At 44.0% G+C, this 26,393-nt stretch overlaps 1 protein-coding gene across 22 annotated transcripts in view; it reads right to left on the bottom strand.

Moving 5' to 3' along the window:
• SVIL (supervillin) overlaps positions 1-26,393 on the bottom strand; it is a 256,176-nt gene that overhangs the window by 109,789 nt on the left and 119,994 nt on the right. For 21 of the 22 annotated variants that reach the window (XM_059892375.1, XM_059892378.1, XM_059892380.1 and 18 more), the window contains one exon: positions 488-545. Coding sequence is in view for 13 of the 22 variants with exons in the window: in XM_025000263.2 (XP_024856031.1) it covers positions 488-545 (58 nt within the window). In the remaining 9 variants the exon portion in view is untranslated. 22 annotated transcript variants of the gene reach the window in all.

Consider the following 26,393-nt stretch of genomic DNA (forward strand, 5'->3'; position numbering starts at 1 on the left):
GGCAGATATAAGAAAGAAACGAACTTGTAAAGAAAAGCCCTTTACAAGTTTGCAATTACAGAGATACCAATAGGCCATTTTGCAAATAGTTCCCATGTGTGTGTTCAGTCTGGCTCTTTGCAGCCCTATGGACTGTAGTCTGCCAGGCTCCTCTGTCCATGGAATTCTCCAGGCAAGAATACTGGAGTGGGTTGCCATTTCCCACATCAGGGGATCTTACTGACCCAGGGATCGAACCCATACCTCTTGTGTCTCCCGCATTGGCATGGGGATTCTTTACCACTAGTGCCAGTACAAAAAGCATCTTTGCTGGCTGAGTGCACTGCTAAGTCAGCCTGCTTCGCATGTTTTAATAAGTTAAACTCTGGAGAGAAAATATTTTTTTTAAAAACATTTAAAACTCAAGGATTAGAAATTTAGGAGAATAATTTCTAAAGCTCCTACAAATCTTTGAAACTTAAGATTTCTTGAGCAAAGACTTCTTTACCTTGGAACTTTCCTTTGACACGGGAATCCAACGAGGCTTAAGTTTTTCTTGTTCAAATCTAAGGGGAAAGAAATAATGTAAGAATGAAATACCCACACAGTAACTTAAAACCAAAAAAATAAATAGATAAACTCCAATGGGGAAAAAAATTCTTCACGCTCCCTTTGAGACCATTTAAGAAAAAGGAAACTGTGAACCAGAAATATGAATATAGAAAATACAAACACCTTTAAGCATCAAACCCCACCACATGCATTATACTTAGGAATTGTTTTGTTTTGTGTTTGGTTAATAGTAGCCAAGATACTTCATGGGTTAAAAAAGAATTCTGACATAGTTCAATACTACCATTTAAATTCTCTATGGTTACAAGAAAAACTCCAAAGCAATTAAATACTGAAAAACATAGCTATTATCCTCAGGGGCAAAAAAGGAGAAAAAAATTAAACAATTTTGGTCCAGGTAACCAGAAAGGTTTAAAATCATCACTGCCTGGTATATTTGATGCTTTTAAAGAAGGCACAGCAGGAGTTGGGGTGCATGAGGGGTTGATGAACAGTGGAGGGGACACTTCAGCTGTGTTTTTATTGACTTCATTAAAATCTAAATGATAATGACACCTCAAATTCACCACTTATTTATTTTTGAAGACAAGACATATATTACGTAAAGACAGCTGGTAACAATCACATCCAGCAAAAACACACATCCGAGTGAACTGGTTAATGAAAACCAGGCACAGGCAAATTTATAACCAGCTTTGGGTAAGTAATCTGTTTTACAGCTTTTGGCATAGCAACTGTTTGTCCACCCAGAAAACCACAATTAGACCACTTACAGAAATTTCTTCCCTTATGGAAGAGCCTTTTACTGCTTAATATTTAGGGGCAGAGCTTGAGGAAAAGGAGGTACAAGATATACCAGATGCTGACATGTCATTACCTATCAAATACATTCCGAATCCTGGAATTTGGAAATTCGGACCAACTAGAGAAACACAATACAAAGGTATAATGCCAATTAAACATCTAGGCTTTTTGGCTAATGACACAAATATCCTTGTTATGTGCTTAGAAAAAGAGAACTTGGTTCAAAAAGCTATCAAATATTGCAGAAGCAAATTCCTAAATGTGACGCCTCAGTTGTCCAAATCTCTTCCCAGTCGTGCATTTGGACTGGAAAATACTTTCATAGACAATGGCCAAATTTCCAATGTGATATTCAAGATAACCTAAAGATTTCTTTTTAGCTCAATCTGTGAACCTAATGTGAGATGCCACTTTAGTAGTTAAATTGAAAGCACATCTTTTCCTCTGGGCTCAAAAGGAAGCCACTAAGAAGACAACATTTTTTGTTCCAAACAGCCTCCCATGAAGATTTCATAAAAAGACAAACACACACCACTGCCTACTGGAAAAAATTTAGTAGATATAACATTTGGTTTAGAAAAATACTTCAGTTAAAGTACAGCACATCCAGAACTTAATCCAAAGTTTGAGCATTCCAATATAATCTGCAATGTTTCCTTCATAAAGGCTTTAGTGGTTTAGCAATTTCTTTAACGTACAACAGGAAAAAAAAGCCACCTTTCTCAACGATCCTAAGATAAGCTAATTTATAAAGTCAATGAGATATTTAAAGCATCCTTTGAGAAAACCACAGACTAGTATAACGGGGCATCCAGGGTAAAATGGAAGATGCAAGACATTCATGATGCTATTAAACAGACACTTGAGGGCATTTTCCATTTCTCTCGCCTTACCTTGTTTCTCAGAGAACTTGAAAGTGCCCAGGTAGCTGGGAATCCCTGGGCTTCTGAACATGGCTGCACACATCAAGTTCGGGGACAGAGCCTGCTCTACAGCTAATTCTCAAGCAGCCACGGCTTGCGGCCCGTCTGAGCAAAATTGGGTTGAGCTTTTCACAGCGCAAGGCAGTCAGGCACTGGTGTCCTTGAGAGTAGAGTAAACGCAAAGCGAGACACTGCAGGCTAGAAGAGCTCAGACCCCGTAATCAGATTACAAGCAGAAATTAGGCCTGTGGATGCTGAAATAGACTGGATTCCAGTGATGGGACATTTATGAGGTTACACTTCCGAGCCATGGCTGAACCACAGCTCTTGCGTCGGCTAAGGAGACGACGTTGTAAACCTAACCACCATCAGGAGAGGCAGGACAGCTCCTCCCTGCCCTAAAAGCAAACAAACAAACAAAACCAAAACCATCCAGAGATGCTCCATGTACTGGGATGAAGGAGAGCCTCTGAACTATTCCCAGGCTGCTCAGAGTCTGGCTTTGGCTAAGTTCAATGAAACACTTGATCGAACAGGGAGCCAAAACCCCCGAGTTAAGAGTTAAGGTTGATGAACAACATATGAGTGAAATTGTGGGAACAGAAAAAGCAGATATTACTAGAGGTTCAAAAATTTTAATTTGAGACAGAAGCTCCTAAGTATAATACTACTTTTTCTACTCACGCTGTTTTTCTTACTTTCTTAAAGACATTTTTTTTTTTCCAACAGGTTTAGGTTTACTACAAAATTGAGAGAAGGTACAGAGTTCTCATGTATGCCCTGCCCCATACACAGCCTCTCATGCCATCAACATCCCCCACCACCAACACCCCCCGCCACATGCTACATTTGTTAGTTACCAAGGATGAACCTACGATTTAACCTATGATTCACCATAACCACCAGAGTCTACCTTCTGAGTTCACGCTTGGTACTGTCCATTCTGTGGTTGTGAATACACCACGACACGTATCCATCACTCTACTATCATACAGAGGACTTTTGCCCTCAAAAGCCTCTGTGCTCAGCTTGTTTATCTCCCTCCCTCTCCCCTCCCTCGGCAACCGCTGATGTTTTTATGTCTTCATAGTTTTGCCTTTTCCAGAATGTCATATAGTCGGAATCATGCAGTATGGAGTCTTTTCAGATTGGCTGCTTTTGCTTAGTACACAGTATGCATTTAAGGGGTATTCCTAGGGAGGCGCTAGTGGTAAAGAACCTGTCAATGCAAGAGACATAAGAGATGCGGGTTCCATCCCTGGGTCAGGCACATCCCCTGCAGGATGGCATGGCAACCTACTCCAGTGTTCTTGCCTGGAGAATCCCATGGACACAAGAGCCTGGTGGGCTACAGTCCATGGGGTCGCACAGAGTCGGACACAACTGAAGCAACTTAGCATGCACATGCATTTATGGAAGCTCCATGTCTTCATGGCTTGATAGCTCATTTATTTTTAGTGCCTAATAAGCAAGAGAGTTCCAGAAAAACATCTATTTCTGCTTTATTGACTATGCCAAAGCCTTTGACTGTGTGGATCACAATAAACTGGAAAATTCTGAAAGAGATGAGAATACCAGACCACCTGACCTGCCTCTTGAGAAATCTGTATGCAGGTCAGGAAGCAACAGTTAGAACTGGACATGGAACAACAGACTGGTTCCAAATAGGAAAAGGAGTACATCAAGGCTGTATATTGACACCCTGCTTATTTAACTTCTATGCAGAGTACATCATGAGAAACGCTGGACTGGAAGAAGCACAAGCTGGAGTCAAGATTGCCGGGAGAAATATCAATAACCTCAGATATGCAGATGACACCACCCTTATGGCAGAAAGTGAAGAGGAACTCAAAAGCCTCTTGAAGAACGTGAAAGAGGAGAGTGAAAAAGTTGGCTTAAAGCTCAACATTCAGAAAATGAAGATCATGGCATCTGGTCCCATCACTTCATGGGAAACAGATGGGGAAACAGTTGAAATAGTGTCAGACTTTATTTTGGGGGGCTCCAAAATCACTGCAGATGGTGACTGCAGCAATGAAATTAAAAGACACTCACTCCTTGGAAGGAGAGTTATGACCAACCTAGATAGCATACTCAAAAGCAGAGACATTACTTTGCCAACAAAGGTCCGTCTAGTCAAGGCTATGGTTTTTCCAGTAGTCATGTATGGATGTGAGAGTTGGACTGTGAAGAAGGCTGAGCGCCAAAGAATTGATGCTTTTGAACTATGGTGTTGGAGAAGACTCTTGAGAGTCCTTTGGACTGTAAGGAGATCCAACCAGTCCATTCTGAAGGAGATCAGCCCTGGGATTTCTTTGGAAGGAATGATGCTAAAGCTGAAACTCCAGTACTCTGGCCACCTCATGTGAAGAGCTGACTCATTGGAAAAGAGACTGATGCTGGGAGGGATGAGAAGGGGACGACAGAGGATGAGATGGCTGGATGGCATCACTGACTCGATGGACGTGAGTCTGAGTGAACTCTGGGAGTTGGTGATGGACAGGGAGGCCTGGCGTGCTTCGATTCATGGGGTCACAAAGAGTTGCACACGACTGAGTGATTGAACTGAACTGAATGAGGAACCAGAAGGCAAAGGAGCTGCTGGAAAAAGAGGAAGTGGAGGAAATTGTAGAAGCAACTGATTCTGAAAGTGAATAATTAGATAGGATGGAATACAGTTTGTGTTTATAAATAATCCTCTGCAAAAATTTAGTTTATAAAACATAATATTTACATTCCTGAAAACTATTCTTCTTACAGAATCCTCATCCTAAGGGACTCTCAATGCTTCTTTTGAATTATTATGATGGTATAATTTTAGTTAAAAATCTTAAAATACAATTCCAGTACAGAATAAAAAAATTTTAGGGACAGGGGGCTGTGCCCCTTGGCTTCTGGGATCTTAATTTCCTCACCAGGGATCTAACCAGGGCCTACTGTAGTAAGAACATGGAGTCCTAAGGACTGAACTGTCAGGGAATTCCCAGAATAAAAAGAATTTGGAGGGAATTCCTTGGTTGCTAAGTGGTTAGAACTTAGGGTTTCACTGCCATGAAACCCGGGTTTGCTCCCTGGTTAGGGAACTAAGACCCTAGAAGCCGCAGTGTGTGGCCAAAAATAATGAATGTGGATATCCTCTTTAAGTTGGTCATGGATCTTCCTACAATGACTTGCCTCACCCAACAATTATGAAACAAAGCAAACAAATTTAAATAGGGCTTCATAGCTATAAGAAAAAAAAAAAAAAAAGACAGAGTCTTTATTAAACTATGGATATGCAATTTAACCTACTATTTAAGTACCCCATCCACCCCATTCACATTCAACTTAACCTCCTATTTAAATACCCCATTCACATGAAACAAACAAAGACTATGAAGGGGACTTCCCTGGTAGTCCAGTGGTTAAGAATTTGTCCTGCAAGGCAGGGGACGTGCGTTTGATCCCCAGTCGGAGAACTAAGATCCCAGAAGCCATGGACCAACTGAGCCCGTGTGTCACAACTACTGAAACTGTGCACCAAAGGAAAGATCCGCAGCGCCGCAAAGATCCCGTACGCCGCAAAGATCCCGTACGCCGCAACTAAGGCCCAACACACCAGGTAAACAAATGGTACAGAAAAGAGAGAACTGAAGGGGGAGAGCGCCAAGATGTTTTTTTTAAAAGTATTTGAAAAACAAGACTACAAAGAAATATACATTTTATATCAATAGAAAGTAGTTGTGTTTCTTTTTCATTTACTTTCCAACAATTGGACATAAATTAAATCCCTTTTGATTATACAGTGGAAGTGACAAACAGATTCAAGGGGTTAGATCTGATAGAGTGCCTGAAGAACTGTGGACGGAGGTTCGTGACATTGTACAGGAGGCAGGGATCAAGACCATCCCCAAGGGAAAGACATGAAAAAAGGCAAAATGGTTGTCTAAGGAAGCCTTATAAATAGCTGTTAATAGAAGAGAAGTGAAAGGCAAAGGAGAAAAGGAGAGATATACCCATTTGAATGTAGAGTTTCAAAAAATAGCAAGGAGAGATAAGAAAGCCTTCCTCAGTGATCAGTGCAAAGAAATAGAGGAAAATAATAGAATGGGAAGTCTAGAGATCTCTTCAAGAAAATTAGAGATACCAAGGGAACATTTCATGCAAAGATGGGCTCAATAAAGAACAGAAATGGTATGGACCTAACAGAAGCAGAAGATATCAAGAAGAGGTGGCAAGAATACACAGAAGAACTGTACAAAAAAGATCTTCACGACCAAGATAATCACGATGATGTGATCACTGACCTAGAGCCAGACATCCTGGAATGTGAAGTCAAGTGGGCCTTAGAAGCATCACTACGAACAAAGTTAGTGGACGTGATGGAATTCCAGTTGAGCTCTTTCAAATACTAAAAGATGATGCTGTTAAAGTGTTGCACTCAATATGCCAGCAAATTTGGGAAACTCAGCAGTGGCCAGATGACTGGGAAAGGTCAGTTTTCATTCCAATCCCAAAGAAAGGCAATGCCAAATAATGCTCAAACTACCGCACAATTGCACTCGTCTTACATGCTAGTGAAGTAATGCTCAAAATTCTCCAAGCCAGGCGTCAACAGTATGTGAACTGAGAACTTTCAGATGTTCAAGCTGGATTTAGAAAAGGCAGAGGAACCAGAGATCAAATTTCCAACATCCATGGATCATTGAAAAAGGAAGAGAGTTCCAGAGAAACATCTACTTCTGCTTTATTGACTACGCCAAAGCCTTTGACTGTATGGATCACAAGAGATTGTGGAAAATTCTTCAACAGATGGGAATACCAGACCACCTTACCTGCCTCCTGAGAAATCTGTATGCAGGTCAAGAGGCAACAGTTAGAACCAGACATGGAACAACAGACTGGTACCAAAATGGGAAATAGTACATCAAGGCTGTATATTGTATCCCTGCTTATTTAACTTACATGCAGGGTACATCATGCAAAATGCCGGGCTGGATGAAGCACAAACTGGAATCAAGATTGTGGGAGAAATATCAATAACCTCAGATATACAGATGATACCACCCTTATGGCAGAAAGTGAAGAAGAAATAAAGAGCCTCTTGATGAATGAGGAGAGTGAAAAAGTTGGCTTAAAACTCAATATTCAGACAACTAAGATTATGGCATCCCATCACTCCTCTTGAAAGAGGAGAGTGAAAAAGTTGGCTTAAAACTCAATATTCAGACAACTAAGATTATGGCATCCCATCACTAAGCCATGGTCCTATCACTACATAGTAAATAGCTGGGGAAACAATGGAAACAGTGAGAAACTTTATTTTCTTGGGCTCCAAAATCACTGCAGATGGTGATTGCAACCATGAAATTAAAAGATGCTTGCTCCTTGGAAGAAAAGCTATGGCCAACCTAGACAGCATATTAAAAAGCAGAGACATTACTTTGCCAACAAAGGTCCATCTAGTCAAAGCTAAGGTTTTTCCAGTGGTCATATATGGATGTGAGAGTTGGACTATAAAGGAAGCTCAGTGCTAAAGAATTGATGCTTTTGAACTGTGCTGTTGAAAAAGACTCTTGAGAGTCCGTTGGACTGCAAGGAGATCAAACCATTCGATCCTAAAGGAAATTAGTCCTGAATATGCATTGGAAGGAATGATGCTGAAGCTGAAACTCCAATATTTTGGCCACCTCATGTGAAGAGTTGACTCATTGGAAAAGACTCTGATGCTGGGAGGGATTGGGGGCAAGAGGAGAAGGGGACGACAGAGGATGAGATAGCTGGATGGCATCACCGACTCGATGGACGTGAGTCTGAGTGAACTCAGGGAGCTGGTGATAGACAGGGAGGCCTGGAGTGCTGTGATTCATGGGGTCTCAAAGAGTCAGACATGACTGAGCGACTGAACTGAACCCCAAACTCCCAATCCTTTCTTACCCACCACTTGGTAACCACAAGTCTGTTCTTTCTCTCTGTGAGTCTGTCTGTTTCATAGATAAGTTCATTTCTGCCATAGTTTAGATTCTACCTATAAGTGATATCATATGGTATTTGTCTTTCTTTTTTTGAATTACTTCACTCGGTATGCTAGTCTCTAGGTCCAGCCATGTTGCTGCAAATGGCATTATTTCATTCTTTCTTATGGCTGAGTTAATATCCATCATATATATATATATATACACACACACACACACACACATATGTCACCTATTCTTATTTATAAACCTCTATCTTCTCTATAAACCTCTTCTTTATCCATTCATCTGTTGGTGGACATTAGGTTGTTTCCATATCTTGGCTATTGTGAATAGTGCTGTTATGAACATGGGGGTGCATGTATCCTTTTGAATTACAGTTTTGTCTGGGTGTATGTGCAGGAGTGGGATGGCAGGATCATATAGTAGCTCTATTTTTAATTTTCTGAGGAGTCTCCATACTGTTCTTCACAGTGGCTGCACCAATTACACTCCCACACCTGCCTTTCTTTTTGCAAAATGTTGAACAACTCTCTCAGGATCACACAGCTAACGGTGTGGCAGTGCCAGACTGGAAACCTACCTCCTCTTACTCCTCCCAGGACAGCTCCCACGTTGGCCTGGGCACAAAACGACAGGGGCCACTGCCCTAAACTCCTGGATTGAGGTCACAGTGTCTCCCAGCGCGAGAGCCCATGTTGCCTTAATTGGCAAAAAGACCAATCTGACCCCAAGAAGGGGAGCACACCAGCTGTTGGTTGCTTATCTCATATGATTTCCTGGTCTGGTTTTGGTGCCACAGACGTTCCTCAAGACCAGGGCTGACTCCAGACATGAGCAATTAGGGCATAGCTGAGACCCAAGGCAAAGACAGAAGTCAGTGTGCCTGGTAGGGGTGAGTGTCACAGAGAAAGCAAGCAACTGAGTACTCTGATTCCTCCTCCCGCTTCCCCACGCCCTTAACTCATGGCAGAAGCACAAGCTGAGGATGTTATCAGCAACTTTGGGGAGCGTGTAAAACAATGACTCAGGAACTCTACTTCTGGAGATGTACTCAGTGAAATTACAGTGAACAAGTACAAGGCCGTTTACCACAGTTGTGTTTATAAACGTGCAAAACTTGACCCAGCCCGCACAGAGGGACATGGAGAAGAACAGGTAAACAGATTACAAGAAAACCATGTTTGCAACTCCACTGGTGATCTGAAAATTTTTCATGATATATTATGTTAGAGACACACACACACACCTTATCAGAAAGTCAACACAGAGCCCCAAACGTTAATTATCTCCCAACTCATAGGTAAGTCTCTCCATATTTCCCCTCATTTTCAAAGTTTCCACAATAGGCATGAATGACTTCTATAACTACCAAAACAATTATGTACAAATAAAGACGAAGCTAATAAGAAAAACAAATATCATATATTTATGCATATAGTATGGAATCTAGAAAAATGGTACTGATAAACCTATTTGTGGGGCAGGAATAGATACACAGACGGAGAGAACACACAGTGGGGGAAGGAGAGGGTGGGACAAAGTGAGAGAGCATCATTGATGTATATACACTACTATGTGTAAGATGGGGCTTCCCTGGTGGCTCAGAGGTTAAAGCGTCTGCCTGCAATGCGGGAGACCCGGGTTCGATCCCTGGATCGGGAAGATCCCCTGGAGAAGGGAATGGCAACCCGCTCCAGTGTTTTTCCCTGGAGAATCCCATGGACGGAGAAGCCTGGTGGGCTACAGTAGTCACATGTGTAAAACAGATGCTAGTGGGCAGCTGCTGCAGAGCACAGGGAGCTCAGCTTGGTGCTCTGTGATGACCTAGAGGGGTGGGATGGGGCAGGCGGGAGGCTCAAGTGGGAGGGGATGTATGTATAAATGTGGTTGATTCACTTCATTGTATAGCAGAAGCTAAGACAACATTGTAAAGCAACTATACTCCAATTAAAAAATAAAAAGAATTTAAAAATCATTAAGAAAAAAGATGAAGGTAATAGGTCCTTCTGAAATCCCAAGGCTTAGAATTGGCCTAAAGATTCAGGAACAAATCACGATTGAAAGTGTGCCTACGGGCCTGTGCGTAAGATCAAATTGCCCGTTTCTTTTAAGCCTACTTTATTCGTTTCTTGGCTATAAATAGGAGAGCTGACAGAGATTCACCAACATCCTCAATAACATGCAATACTTGAGGCTTTCTCAAACTTGACTCCAGGTGGGCCCTGACCACTGAGGAAATGTGGTCCTCATTCCACATTTGGTCCCTATTCCCCGCCCTACTACCACAACCAGCACTGAATCCACCCTTGAAAGCCCCTTATTAATTCCATCTCCCTTGGGACTTCTCTTCTGCCAATTAAACTTTTCTGGCTTGAAAACCATCATTGTCTCCTGGCTAAAGGATTATGTAAACTTGAGGGAGAACACCTAGACACTTCTAGGCACATCCCTAGCTTAAAACAAGGACCTGTGAATATCAGATGAATGCATGAATGACTGGTTGAATGAATGAATGAAGCAAGAAAGCAGACAAGCAATGGAATCACTATGGTTCATCCCCAGTCTTAGATTCGGTCCCATTCCCAGCCAACTTCAGTTCTTAACTAGGTGGCTTAGAAAAGGAGTTCCCCAGCCTCCAGGATCTAATGCCTGATGATCTGAGGTGGAGCTGATGTAATAATAGAAATAAAGTGCACAATAAATGTAATGCATTTGAATTATCCCCAAATCATCCCCCCCTCCCCACCCCCACCAAGTCTGTGGAAAAACTGTCTTTCGTGAAACTGGTCCCTGGTGCCACAAAGGTTGGGGATGGCTGGACCACTCTCTCCTTTGAGACTCCTTCTAGAGTCATCTTGTCTTTCCTAAAATGTGAGGCAATGACGGGGAGCATGAATGTGTGTGTGTAGGGAGAAACAGGAAGAAAAAGTCAAAGATTCCCCAGGGACATTGCTCAATGGGAAAAACCAGGGAGATAAACTTTGTCGTACAGCTGTGGACATTATCGCCAAGCATCCAGATAAGAAGTACCATCTTCTGCGTTGCCAAGGTCAAATGATGAGGCATCAGATGACAAAGGATCAAGTTGATAAACCCTCAGGGAGTGTGCGGCCTGATCACGGCCGGGGCGGTGTTGGCTGATGCCAGTCATGCATCCCTGCAGGACAAGGGGCAGCTGTCCTCTGGGTGGAGGAAATGGAAACAAAACCAACAAAAAGGGAAAGAGTCAAATACCCGAACCAGCAACTAGCCATTTCCTACCACACTTGGTGTGATAATGGGAAGAAGCCAGTTAGACCTGGACCCTCACTGACAGCACGGTGGGGTGGGTGCAATGCTAAGTGCTCTGCGGGCGTTAACTCTCGTGGAGTTAACATTTCTGCTCCAGGAGATGCTACTACTGGTATCCCCATCTGCAGGTGAGAAGACAGAGATACGGTGTGGTCTGGGAGAAACACTCAAACCTAGGCTGACCCCTTAAAATAGCTCTCTAAAGGCAAAACCAGCCATTCACACCTACAGCAAAATCAGGAGAGAAATAAGGAGGCAGGGATGTGACTGGGTGAGAAAATGATGTGGAGGCACTCTGAACAAGGGAGAGTGTTAATTACTCTGTGTGGGGTGGGCATCTACGTGCTGAAAAGAGATGCCGATACCGGGCGCACCACTGTATGATGTCATCCTGAATTCCCTATTGTGTGAACAGCAACTGGGGCAGCCCCGGTGGACAGGAAAATGAGCTGAAATTCAAGGCAGTACAGGGCAGTGTGAAATGATGACTAACAACTGTTGGGACACACACTATAGTGAGTTAGTAGTGCATTTCTAAAATTACAAAGTGCCACGGGATGGTTTTAATGAAATCTACCATAAGCTACTATAGTTGATGGCTGGGCTGACATTCCAAAGTACAAGATATATTTTTACAGCCTTCGAAAGGAGTGTTTTGTATGCTAGCAGCAGCTGTAAATGGTATTCCCATTTTCTTTGGTGGATTTTATTTGCGTGTTCAGACTCTTAATTTGGGGGCAGAATCCCCATCCACAGGGCAATCCCTTCATCTGGGAAGCCGTCCCAACTGTTTCGTTTCCTTTTATCACATACTGGCTATTTGCACGTTCCAGGTTCCTCATTTTACCGGCATTGTGAAACACTTGGTGATTTTTAGTTAGCGGTAATATTTAGGGCAAGTCTGCAAATAAAATCTGGCGTTGTGTGATTATGTAAAATGATTTAAAACAGGCCATGCAGGCAGAGATGAAAAGGCTTAAAAGTACTTTCAAAAATAAGAAATATTATGACTCACAGATATTTCTTTATCAGATGGGTAGAATGAAACATGTCAGTCTTGCTATATTCAAGAATTCATTTTTTATAGGACTTCCAGTGGTTACGAATCCATGCTTCCAATGCAGGGGACATAGGTTTGATCCCTAGTCAGGGTTCCCACATGCCACACCGTGTGGCCAAAAAAAAATAATAATGAAAAGGCTTATTTTGATCACTCAAATGACTTACTAATGCTTTATAGTAAATGTTCAAACAAGGAATATTAACATTTGTTGTGAGAATTTAATCATTTGAATTTCTTGCTGATTTTGAATCTATTGCTAATGAATCTCGGGCAAAACAATCCAGATAGCTTAGAGCAAGACAGGATAGTCAACAGTTTCTCAGGGGAAGAAAAAATAAAGGTGAGCTTCATGTTTGGCAAAACTAATACAATATTGTAAAGTTTAAAAATAAAATTAAAAAAAAACAAAAACAAAAACAAAAAAAGATATACACTGAAAGATGCATACAGTGGAATATTATTCAGCTTGAAAAATGGGATTTTGACACACGTTATGAACATGTTATAGACCAACTTCAAAGATCTTACGTTCACTGAAACAAGAGAGTCATAAAAGGTCAAACCTTGTAAGATTCCACAGAGGAGAGGTGAGCAGAAGAGTCAGATTCACAGAGACAGAGAGTGGAGAGTGGTTACCAGGAACTAGGGGCAGGAGACTCGGGGAGCTGGTATTTAATGGGATAGATCTAGCTGGGGAATGAAAAAGCCCTGGAGGTGGTGGTGGTGATGTCTATATGACAATGTGAAATGTACTCAATGCCACTGAACTGTGCTCTTAAAAATAGTTGAAAGTATTAAATTATATATATATTTTACTACAATTAAAGAAATGTACACCGTAGGTAAAGCACAGACAGATACAAAATGTAGGCAGGTGTAGGGCATCCAGGGCACAGCTCCCCTGAGGGGCAGGGGATCAAAGATAGATGTTGACCCAGGTTAAGGAGATATCAAGGATGCTTCTGATCTGTCAGAGCACCTACACACAAAGGGTCCTGACGCAGTGATGTGACAGACAGACACCTAGGTGTTTATTGTATAAGATCAGAATCTGTCTCTTAGATCATCATGAGGTGCAGACACTTTTTCTTCAGAGCTGCAGGGACCCAACTCTCCCCTCACTAAGGGGGACACCCTGTCCAAGGGAAGGGGGCCTGACACAGAACAGTGATCCAGGAAGGCCAGAGAATGCGTCACTCGACACTCACAATACAGTTTTCAAACAAACAGAAAATTAGGGAATACTAAATCATCAGGCAGGAGAATTTTTTTAAGAGTCTCAAATCCAAATGGCAGACAAATAAACAAGTAAAGTCAGTGTTGACACCTGATAGACCCTAACTACTCAGAGCTATACTGAAGTGATTTGAAGGAAAGAGCTCTGAGTAAAGGAATTTCTGGGCTCCCTTGTCCTCAGAAAGGCATCTTAATGAAAACAACCACCACGGCCACCTCCACAATGACACTCCATCATGAGAACCCAAGAGAAGTGCAGCAACCTGCATTCCCCACACCTCTCCTGTTTCCCTAAGGTCATGTTACCCGATACCCAGGAGACCTTATCTACAGTCTCAAAACGGGTTCCCAACACATTTGCTGGTTGACTCGGGGGAGGAGGCTTATCATCGACCATTGACTGTTCCTGGTGGGCTCTCCTTGTACAAGAGTCACCCAGAAAGCAGATCCTGATCCCCAGTGAATGATGAAAGAAGGTTATGACAAAGAAGTCAAAGACATATTCTGCTCTGCTCACAGAAATGACTAAGGATACACTTACCCTTCTGAGTCAGTTTCCTATCTGATATTAAGCATGGGTGCCCCATGGGTGCTTGCTAAAAATGAAAGTTCCCGGGCCTCCCTGGCTCAGTGGTAAAGAATCTGCCTGCCAATGCAGGGGCCAGGGGTTTGATTCCTGATCCGGGAAGATCCCACATGCCACGGAGCAACTAAGCGCATGTTCCACAACTCCTGCGCCTGTGCTCTAGAGCTCGGGAGCTACAACTTCTGAGCCCACTGAAGCCCGCGCGCCCCAGGGCCCATGCTTTGCAACAAGAGAAGCCACTGCAATGAGAAGCCCGAGCACCGTGACTAGAGAGTAGCCCCTGCTCACTGCAACTAAGAGAGAAACTTGTGCAGCAGCAGAGACCCAGCACAGCCAAACATAAATAAAATTAAAAAAAAGAAGAAGAAAGTGCCCCCACCCCAGGTGATTGTGAGATGGTCTGAAGTTCGAAAACCATTGGTCTGAACGATTTGCAATATGAGACCAGGAAGAAGCAGGAAAGTAGATCAGAGGGATGAGTACGGTGAAGCAAAGCTTCTAGAAGGTAAGACCGATGAGGATAGAGTTAGATGGGGCAGGAGGAAGAGGGGATGAAAGCATGAGAAATGGGATGAGAACGATGCTTATAGGAGGGGTGAGCTTAAATGGGGTCCCATCCAGGAGTTGAGAGGGGCCTGACCAGGCCATTAAGAGGTGGGGGGGAGGGCAATGGAGAGCTTCCCAGACAGCAGGGTGCGGGATTTGTGTGCTGCAAAGAAACACAGGAGCTGTCACTGAAGCCAAGCAAAAAAGATATGTCAGGGTCCCTTTCACACCCGGACACCAAGCTGAACCGCATCGTGCTGCTTGCTCTGCAGGTGTCGAGGGAGCAAATGCTCTCTTAGGAACAGAGAGAATCACCTGACATCTCCTAATATGCGGCTTGTGTGCCTCTTAGGGCTTCAACCTCTGAACTGGGACAGAGGTTCAGAGGTTGAACCATAGACAGTGAAATTTGAAAACCTATACATACCACCTTTTTCGTATAAAGAACCTGGTGACTTCAATCCCTCCCTCACCTGACTGCCCACAGCACTGGTGGGGCTTGGTCTCCATTAGGTGTGACCAGCCAGCCTTCGTGTCCCAGCCACCTGAAGCCGGCGACACAGAGGTAAGTCCCAGGGGACTCCAGGATTGAGACTAAGATGGAAAGTGGAGGTTGACACTTCTTCATTACCTGCAGAACCCTTCCAATAGATGCTTAGCCAGTGACCTGAACCCTACATACAAACGACAGATGTCAAAGGTTTCCCCTGACCCCCTGCTGGCCCGAACCTTTCCTGTCTCCTGAAGAACATTCTCTGCATCTCTGGACCCATCTCTTGTTCTTACACAGGATTCACTGAGCAACAACTAGAGGTCAGGGACCAGGGCATCAGTACTGTGAACACATTCATGGTCTGGACGAGGAGATCACCAGATACACCAAGGGCAGATGTTTGCACATGGTCCTTTCCACCTGTTTTCCTTGACTCCTTGAAGGTTTCCCTTCTTCTTCCAGTACTCTCATCAGGCACATGTATTCGTCTTCCCAAGTATGATACATTCTTCCGGGGTCTACTGGGAGAAAGTTTCAGGAGCTTCAGATGAATCAAGAGCCCAAGTAAAACGGAAGCAAACGGTACATAGTTCCTGCCCAGCTCAGTCCCTAGAACAGAAAACGTACAGCCCCCTCCTTCCTCATTTTGCCTTCAAATCACCCGATGCCAAGAGCTGAAGCATTTCAACTGTGACAACACATAAAAATAAGCATGTAAACGGCAGTGTCCCAGACAAATGTACATTACCATTTGTCTTTTTGATGACTCAGATGGTAAAGAGTCTTTTTACATTCATACTGATTTGGGAGTCAAATAATTATTGCTGTTCCACTATAGCTAATCACACATTTAAGTGATTAAAAAATAGTCAAACAAAGTCGATTAAAGTTGTATAACTCATTAGAGTCAGTGATTAAGTCACTTTCCTGCCCTTTGAAAAAGTCAGCACTCTCACTTTCCCAAAACAGTGGCTGTTCCTCAAAAGCAAAGACTCTTTATCATTAAATCTATATACACAGATTTTAAAATCAGATGGGAAAACTCAATTGCCCACCTGCTAGAATTCTAACTCCCACATTCAAGATAACTAGGACATCAAAGATTCAAGCAACGGTCTTGAAATTTACATGTAGTAAACTTTTGCGGCGTCTAACTCAGAGCTTGAGTATGTTCTAACAAGAAGTCACTTCCCCTCTCCTGACATCTCTGTGAGGCATAAAGAGAGACTTCTCTGTTCCTCCTCATACTGGACACAGTTCATTTTCTTCTCTTTAAAATGTGAAATGCAATCATTTTCTCCCTGGCCAATGAGCTTTTTGCCTCAAGTCCCAGGGCCTTAGAACATCCCAGCAAAGCTTGGCACCAAGCTAACAGGTTCCTTTTTGTAGAGGTCAGAGGTTTATGTATTAAGAACAAGTCAAAGCCATATGTCAAAGCCAAAGTTCATGCCCTGGGAGGCCAATCAGCTAAGCAATTCACAGAGATGGAAACAGACACTTTAAACAGGAAAAGAAATAAAGATTTCTTTAATAGGATGGGAAAAGTCAATTCACCCCTTCCCTGAATGACGAGAAGCAGAAGTAGGTCAATTAAAGGTCAACTCTAGTGGCTCAGTGGTAACGAATCCGCCTGACAATGCAGGAGACACAGGTTTGATCCCTGGGTTGGAAAGATCCCCTGGAATAGAGCATGGCAATTCCTGTATTCTTGTCTGGGGAATTCCATGAACAAAGGAGCCTGGTGAGCTACAGTCCATGGGGTTGCAGAGTTGGACACGACTTAGTGACTACACAACAACAACAAGGTCAAACTAGCCCTGACTCCAGCAGCAGGAGCACCCCTGTTCACAGAGGCAGCCGGGGAGCTTTGCTACCACAAGATTTCTGGAAGGAATCACGTGAGTGAGGGGACAGGGCGGGTAGAACAGCTGCTGTAGTTCTAGGGAGACTGCCCTAGAACAGGGAGGCTGTTCACAGGGAGGCTGCCCAGTGTCTGCACCAGGTACAGACAGGAGGAGGAAGCCATTTAGACCAGAGACATGAACTTGAACACACACATCACCAGTTCCAGCTCCTTCTCCACCCCCGCCCCTGCTCACTGCCAGCTTGGGTTCACGAGCTGTTTAAGTTCAAGAACTTGCAACATCTGAACAAAAATTTCAGTATAGAAAAGTACTCTCTTCCCTAGTTTCTAGCTACTGCCTCAAATTTTGGGGGAACACACACACACACACATACACACGAGAGAGAGACAGACAGAGAGAGAGAGAGAGAGACAGAGAGAGACAGAGAGAAGATGGATTCAACCTAAAAGATTCAATCAAGTTTGACATCCCTGGAAGCTGAGCTGTGGTTGCCATCCACCCACGCTCATTAGACTGTATTATTGAAGAGAACGAAGCGGATGTAAGGAGTGCCATTTATGGAAGAGAAATTCACACGGACAGGTCACTTAAGAACTTGTTCAGTCGAACCTGCATTTTTCAGGGAGCAATGGGAGTGCCTGGTCCCAGGCCCACCCACAACAGCCTTCAAACCAGATCCCCTGCCCCCAGGACTTGCTGCCCCATGACAGTTCCCCAAGCATGACCTCACCCCTAGAAAGACTTGACTATAAAATGAGATCAAGATTCTGACTCTCCAAAACATCCTGAACTAAAAGGAAAGCATTAAACATTTCCGGGCTAAGCCCATATTTTGTAGAATGAGTCCTGCCACAGGACTTGACAGGACACGCTACACAGTAAGTGGAGCTCTAGGAAAAGGAGCTGTGCCCCCCTGTCCTTGAAGTCACCTCCTACTTTCCGACCCCACCATAAAGTGTGTCTGCCAAGGAGAATGCCTATTCTGGCATCACTGCGACAGAATTAATTGAGCGGTTCTAGGCCATGTCTCCAGGGTTTGGGCTCCTTACAGGACGCAAGCCCACTGCCACCCGCTCTGCCGGCCTGTCCCCAGGTGCCAGCCTCCCTGGCCTGCCTGTCTGCCTAATAAGGCCATGTGCAAGTGGTCAGGCTGGCTGGCTTGTAGGTCACCTACTGCTCCCCGTACAAACCCTGGGCTGGCAAGCAAAGCCACCGCCTACCTTTTGGCAGAAAAAGGGTTACCCTTTGCCAAAGCTCTTAAAAGCCTGCACAGTTGGGGTATTTACATAATAATAGAACCCAAGGCTGCTGGAGCCTGCCAGGCTCAGGATTGGCTTTTTGGGTTAAAGGAACTGATCTTCAGCTGTTGCCTCAGGCCTGGGAGGCTGTGCAAGCGAGAAACTTCATTGCCTCTGCCTCCCCCAGGCCCTTCTAGGCTCCATCAGAGAACACACACCACCAGGCTTTGGAGCAACCTATTTGGCACACTTCCTGACTCCCCCAGACGTTCTGACTTCCAAAATAGCTGCCGACTGTCTACAAATAGATTGCATGTCCTGGGTCCTTAAAAGGGAGTCAGTGGGTCAGGTGCAGGGACAATGCTTAGCATTCCAGAAAATCAACTTCTGTATTTTCAAATAAGGAGGCCGAGCTGTCAGCCAAACCACGCCTGAATACCAACACCCGTTATTTCCATTTCTGTTTTGACCTGGGCTCCTTGGACTCATACATACAAGGAAGAGGCTGTGTATATGGTGATGAATGGCAGCATGGCCATCCGTGCCACCAATTTCCTTTTGCTTCTAGCCATCGGTCTCTGTCCTTCAGAAGGCGTTCCATCCCCTGGGTCACCCAAATCTATGTGTCTCAGCAGAGCTTCCAATGCTACCAGAACTTCGAGTTTTGCCCGTTGACTGGTGATGCGAGATAAGGAGCAGGAAACAGCAAACCCTGAGGATGCCCCCTCCTCCCAACAAGTTCACATATGAAACTACATATACAGCCACGATGCTGATGGATTATAGCAAAAGAAACTAACCCAACAGCCTCATCCTTCCACCCCTCCCCCCCGGTGCTAATGTCCAATGTGAAGTTTTCCCTATGAACTTGGGGCTCCTTCTGAGTATCTCAGAGCCCCAGTGAAAACAGGGCAGTCATTCTGTGCTTCTCAGAAGTCTGCAGGGGCTGAAACCAGAGTCATGAAAACCAAAGGCCTCCTCTATGCTAAGGCTGGGGATGTAAACATTAGATCAAGTTTTGGTTTCCATGAATCCAGTGTTTACCTATTCAGTCTCCAGGGAATTTCCTAATAGAGATATTAGGGAATTCCTGTCTAGATATTCCCTGGCAAAGAGCAAGAGGGAGAGAAGGGGGATACTTTAGACCGAAAGCTTGGGAGCAGCCTTGGAAAGCAGAGTTTTAAAAAGGACCATCAAGAACTTATTTGCAAAGCAGAAATAGATAACAAATGTATGGACACATAGAGTGGAGGAGGAGCTGGGGGTGGGATGAATGGGGAGATTGGGACTGACATAGCCACACCGCTATGTAAAAACAGGCAACTAATGAGAACCTACTGAACAGCACAGGCAACTCAATGCTCTGTGGTGACCTAAACGGGAAGGAAATCCAAAAAAGAGGGGTTATATGTATACCCCCTTACATGGGCTTCCCTGGTAGCTCCGCTGGTAAAGAATCCGCCTGCAATGCAGGAGACCGCAGTTCGATTCCTGGGTTGGGAAGTTCCCCCGGAGAAAGGGAAAGGTTACACACTCCAGTATTCTTGGGCTTCCCTGGTGGCTCAGACTAAAGAATCTGCCTGCAATGAGGGAGACCTGGGTTCGATCCTTGGGTTGGGAAGACCCCCTGGAGGAAGGCATGGCAACCCACTCTAGTATTCTTGCCTGGAGAATCCCCATGGACAGAAGAGCCTGGAGGGCTACAGTCCATGGGGTCACAAAGAGTCGAACACAACTGAGCGACTAAGCACAGCACGTCTGTATACATATAATTGATTCACTTCGCTGTATAGCAGACACTAGTACAACATTGTAAGGCAACTACACTCCAATAAAAAGATAAATAAGAGGGTGATCAGCCCCATCTGTCCCTCTACTCTCCTCGCAACCTTGACTCTGAAGGGGTTGGCTTTCTCTCTCCTTTACAGTCTCTAAAGTCAGCAAAGCAGGAGAGGACCCAGGTGGGGCCAGACTCTGGAGGAGGCGGAGAGCTGCTCTAGGACCCCCATCAACCCTTGGAAAGCGGAGACAGCCCAAGCTGACAACCTCGAACTGCTTGGTTTTTGCAATTATTTTACTCCTAAGCAGCTAAATTCCCATTATTTAAGGCCCCATGAAAGAGCCCAGCAGAGAGCTCCCTTCTTCCATTGCCAGCTCTGTGGCTCTTTGATTCCAAATTTGTGCTCCCACCAGGGACGAGGCCATGGAAAGGAAAAAGGTGAGGGGCCTTAGCTATGGGCCATAAGCTCTGTCCACTAAGACTCCTCGAGGGGAGGACACTGCAGCTAAAGGCTGGGGTGGCCTGGATCTACCTGTAAATGGTTAGAAGGCCAAACCTCAAGATGGTTGGAAAGACAAACTGAAGATAGAAAACAAAAAAAGAATAAGTTTCTCAAATAATCAGCCATGACCACTGAGCCAAATTCAGGTTTATGCTAATAAAACATAATATTGTAATAAAAGAAAATCCCTCTCTCCCAGTCCCCGTGACCCTCCCAGTTAACAATGGAGATATTGCCTGACCTCCTCTCCCACGGGCATTTCTATCTTAAGCTGGGCTGTTCAACAGGTTTCCACACAAGAGATCTATTCATAGACTTGACTATATTAGATGAGCAACTGACACTCGGTTTTGACGGCATATATTTAGTCAACAGCCACTTAACAAAACTAGAACCACTGCGTTCCCCCCATGAAATGACTACTGTACCATTCACATCAGCAGATGATGGATTTTTTAAAATCAGATCTTTCTCTGTTGAGAAGAGGAAAGAATATTCTCTTTAATATGTACATGACATCTTTTTTTGCTATTAGACCATATATGCAATTTGATTGGGTGACAGGAGGGGACTTTAAAGTGATTAAGCACTAAATCTTCATTTGCTACCTTTTTATATGGTACTTTATTTTTAAGCATATTAACAGACTATTTTTATGGATGTATTTTTAACCTGGGCACATGCTTACCCTGTGTCCAGCTTAAAATATGCTGATGTAGCTTTAAGCCTCCTCCTGCAATACTGACTTGACTTAGTCACAGTTATCAACAAGTATTAGCTCTAAGTACTAACCTGTTTTTTAAAATAGTCTTTAAAAGTAGATTTCTTTACTGCACTATGTTGCCCTCTAGTGGCGGAAAGGAGTTGATGCACTTTCTCAAGTCAATATTTTTACCAACACAGTTCTCTGTGAAAAGCCCCAAGTCAAGACAATTTAGTTTATGGTGACTTTGATATCTCTAGGCTATGTAAGAGCTCGAAAGTGAAAATCACTCAGTCGTGCCTAACTCTTTTCGACCCTATGGAATGCAGCCTGCCAGGTTATTCTGTCCATGGGATTTTCCAGGCAAGGATACTGGAGTGGGTTGCCATTTCCTTCTCCATGTAAGAGCTTAAATGTTAGCAAATTATTTCATTCAATTATACCACATATATATACTGAGTACCCTATAGACCAATTCCTGTTCTGGGGTTGGGGAGATAGATTTAGTGAGGATATAATGAGAAAATTCCACTTCTAGCAATGAACAACTAAACTGCTTGTGATTATGGAACACTTTTTTTTTTTGCTTTTTGTGTTTTTTGGTTTCCTATTATACAGATGTTAACTTTTAAGAAATAAATGTTATTTTAAAAGTTTTAAAAATAAAAATAAATAAAACAAAAGGTCTGACATAACATTCCATGCACCCAATGGCTTTTATTTTAATACCCATGAAATGCATGGTTAGGTAGCATAAATATCAACTGTTCTGAATGCTACTGGTTTTGTATTACTGGCTCAGCTCCTAGACTGTCATTCCCACCTGCCTTTATTTCCCTTTGTCCCAGCCAGGCCTGGAACTTTTCTGTCTGTACCCTCAATAAGTACCTGCTAACAAAATGACTGTGGGCTATAAAGGACCCATGAATCCAAACTAACAAGGTCTCATTCTCAGCTAAATAAAAGGACTTTTGCTGTTTTCAGTCAACCATATTATAAAATAAAATATTGGGAGTTATAAAGTTGAGGCCATCTCATAAAAAAGTAATAGGTTCAGTGCAATAATCTACCACAATCATATTTTTTTGTAGATAAACATTACAATGCGGGGAACATTTTGCTCAGATTCTCACATCTGATCATAAATTCCATGATGGAGACTGAAACATCAAGGGGCCCACAATCATAAATTCCAAAGCTGCAGACGATATTGTGTTTATTTCTTCCATCACTCCTCTTTTTTTCAAACTGGCAGTGTCAGGATGAATGGTGCTACACGTGCGAGTCCTTAGAACGTGAGTGCCACAGGACAAGCCAGGGCAGTAGGGAGCACCTGGATGTCAGACTGGCACCCGGGTCTTAGCTGTGTGAAGCCCCACGCTGACAAGGGGTCTTACCCAGCCACACACGGGGGAACCCAGGTGCCCTGTGGGTGGATGCTGACGTCAGTCCTGGGCTCAAAGGAAGGATGTGCAGGGTACCCATCCCTACCACCCATCCCTGCTCCTGCATCCTAGTTCTAGGTATGGGACTCTAATGCTCAGGCATGTTAAGAGGCTTCTTGGAAACAATGCTAAGGTTTTCAATCGCCTCAGTGTCACAGACACCCATAGTCTATTTTTGAACCTATTACATATCTTCTAAAAAGAAAATAAAGCCACTTGAATATTTCACAAGAATCAAGAGAGTCCCTTACAAGCACTGTGTTGTTCAGTCACTAAGTCATGTCCGACTCCTGCGACCCCCATGGACTGCAGCACACCAGACTTCCCTGTCCTTCACTATCTCCCAGAGTTTACTCAAACTCATGTCCACTGAGTCAGTGATGCCATCCAACCATCTCATCCTCTGTTGCCCCCTTCTCCTCTTGCCCTCAATCTTTCCCAGCATCAGGGTCTGTCCCAGTGAGTCAGCTCTTCACATCAGGTGGCCAAAGTATTGGAACTTCAGCTTCAGCACCAGTCCTTCCAATGAATATTCAGGAGAGAGAGCATAAACTCTCACAAAAGCGGACTACAGGGAGGTTCTCATTTCTCTTTAAAATCCTACCTAACTAGCCCTAACCCTCAGCTTCTTGCCGCCAAGATTCTTCCAGTTAAGGGTGAGGATGGAGACTGAAACGTCAAGGGGCCCACAGTCACATCTCTGAGAGTCATGTAGGAAGAGGGTAGTTTGAAAGATGTAACATGTGATCCAAACAAACAGAGACAACCACAGTTAAGATTACAAAGTAGCCTTGTTGGGTAAAATGTTATCTTGGGAAAAATAGCCAAGTTGATTTTCAAGCAAAGTCTGTGTGACTATTATAATGGAAGTCCAAACAAACTTCAAATATTTTCCCTACAGATTTCTTTCATGGCCAAGGCCTAGGTTAATCTCCATTCCACTCACTTTAGATCCTACCTTGTTTTTTAGGGATTTTATGTAAGGGGTAGCTGCAAATATGGTATCTGCCTCAAAAGCAAAAAGTCTCTGAAGTTCTAAATGATTAATCTGTTAAACCGAAATTTTAAGTAAAACCAGACCTTTAGATATTCAAGGTCATGTTGAAAGTTATCAATATGGTGATTAGGGCTTAAATATACCTGGCAGATTGTGGCTGTAATCTCTGTGCTATATTTAGAGTTTTTGATCACACCTAATGTTTGTATAGTTAGAGGGCACTTGTGAAAAAGGACAGGTTCTGTCATTTTAAACTAAAACTGTACTATGATGCAACATCTTATAAAAATTTCACGCCATTTTAAAAGTATAAACCAGGCACAAATTGTCCCCTGGTCCCTTGCACGCTCTGCAGGGAGCCAATGGCAGTTGGAAGTAAACCATTAAGTGCCTGAAGCTAGTCCTGAAACCTCCCCATGAGGAATATAGGCCTCTGTCCCTGAAATTCCCCAAGTATTTCAATTGGGAACCTGAGGGGTTTATCTCATGCTCCATCTGCCCTCCAGGAAGATTCCAAGCCAAGGGAACCCATCCATGGTGGCCTGGCTAACTGTCCATCAGACTCAGGTTCTCAGAAACCAGGCTGTCTTCACTAGCCTCTGATCAGGCTGGTTCAGTTCAGTTCAGTCACTCAGTCGTGTCCGACTCTTTGTGACCCCATGAACCACAGCATGCCAGGCCTCCCTGTTTTGATAACCTGATCAGGCTGTTTATTAGGCCAGATGCCTGCTTCTCTGACTCCTCTGCTTCCTTGATCACATGCAGGAATTCAGTGCTTTTTACCTGCAGCCCAAACCCTCTAAGGCAGGGGTTCCCAACCCCTAGGGCCACAAACTGATTTATGCCCTGTTAGATACTGGTTTGTGTCCTGTTAGGAACCATAGGAGGTGAGTTAGCAAAGCTTTATCTGTATTTACAGCCGCTCCCCATCGATCACATTACCACCTGAGCTCCGTCTCCTGTCAGATCATCGGCATGAGATTCTCAAAGGAGCTCAAACCCTACTGTGAATATCACATTCAAGGAATCTAGGTTGTGTGCTTCTTATGAAATGCTAATGCCTACTGATATGATTCTGCATTATGGTGAGTTGTATAAATATTTCATTATATATCACAATGTAATGATAATAGGAAGAAGTACACCATAAATGTAATGCACTTAATCATCCTGAAACCATCTCTGCAGTAAGACCACTGCAGTAAGAATGATACATTATAGAACTTCCCAAAGTAGCAATATAACATCTTGGGCAATGTGTCAAATTAAGAATATTTTAATACTATCCACATATTAAGCTACACTCAATATACAAATTCTATAGGTTTAAAAAAAAAAAAAAATCTTGTTACAGACACTGACTCCAAATTCCATACTTGAGGATTCAAGAAGCCCTTTGATTTGTAATATACACAAAATTCAAAACAGCTTGGTGGTCTGATCCCCCAGCCTCTGTTGAGAAGATTCTGAGAAGCTTCTGTAAGGTTAAGCTTCCCTGGTGGCTCAGATAGTAAAGCGTCTGCCTACAATGCGGGAGACCCAGGTTCGATCCCTGGGTTGGGAAGATCCCCTGGAGAAAGAAATGGCAACCCACTCCAGTACTCTTGCCTAGAAAATCCCATGGACGGGGAAGCCTGGTAGGCTACAGTCCATAGGGTCACAAAGAGTCGGACATGACTGAGCGAGTTCACTTCACTCAGGGAGAGGGGAGGAGGAGCCAGTCAGGTGGTGGAGGATACCTTGGCATCTCCTAAGGTCTGTTTTTGTTCCCTGACATTTGCTACCTGGGATGCGAGAGTTCGAGCTGGATCTGGCCCCTTCTTGTGGACTCTTGCAGACAGGGCCCCTAGAAGCCCCCTCTCCGTGTTTCCAGGGCTGAAGACTGAGGTTGGCACCGCTGCCCTGGGAGCAGTGAAGTATTCGCCACCCCGGCCTCAGAGGCACGCCCAGGCAGGGGCCCTGGGTGGAGCAGAGTAGGCGCAAAGGGGCCAGTGGGGAACGATGCTGGGTTCACCCCTTGCATGCCCAGGGCCCTCGCAGCACCGACAAAGGAGGTCACTTACAAAGGATGCTTAAGTCAGAGCGAGTGGGCCAGAGCCATCTAGTTACGTGGCAAAGCGAGCAAATCCCCATTTGTCCTACTGATGCGTTTCTCGACTGGGGGAAGAAAAAACCACCAGCAATGTAAAAACAGAACAAAACATGTTTTGGGTGGGCCAACCTCTTAAACTTGCTATTCAAGACAAAAATACATATGGCACAGGGGAGAAGGCTAGAGGTGGTCCTTGTTTGGGATTTCAGTGCTTCTTCCCTGTTTCTACCCAGATGGGCTGGTTCTATGTCCCACCATCACACCCTGGTTCCTCAAGTGCCCCTTGGATGCAAACCATCCTGCCTCACCCTCCACGGACG

This window comes from Bos taurus, chromosome 13, assembly GCF_002263795.3.
Source record: "Bos taurus isolate L1 Dominette 01449 registration number 42190680 breed Hereford chromosome 13, ARS-UCD2.0, whole genome shotgun sequence".
NCBI classification, from domain to species: domain Eukaryota; kingdom Metazoa; phylum Chordata; class Mammalia; order Artiodactyla; family Bovidae; genus Bos; species Bos taurus.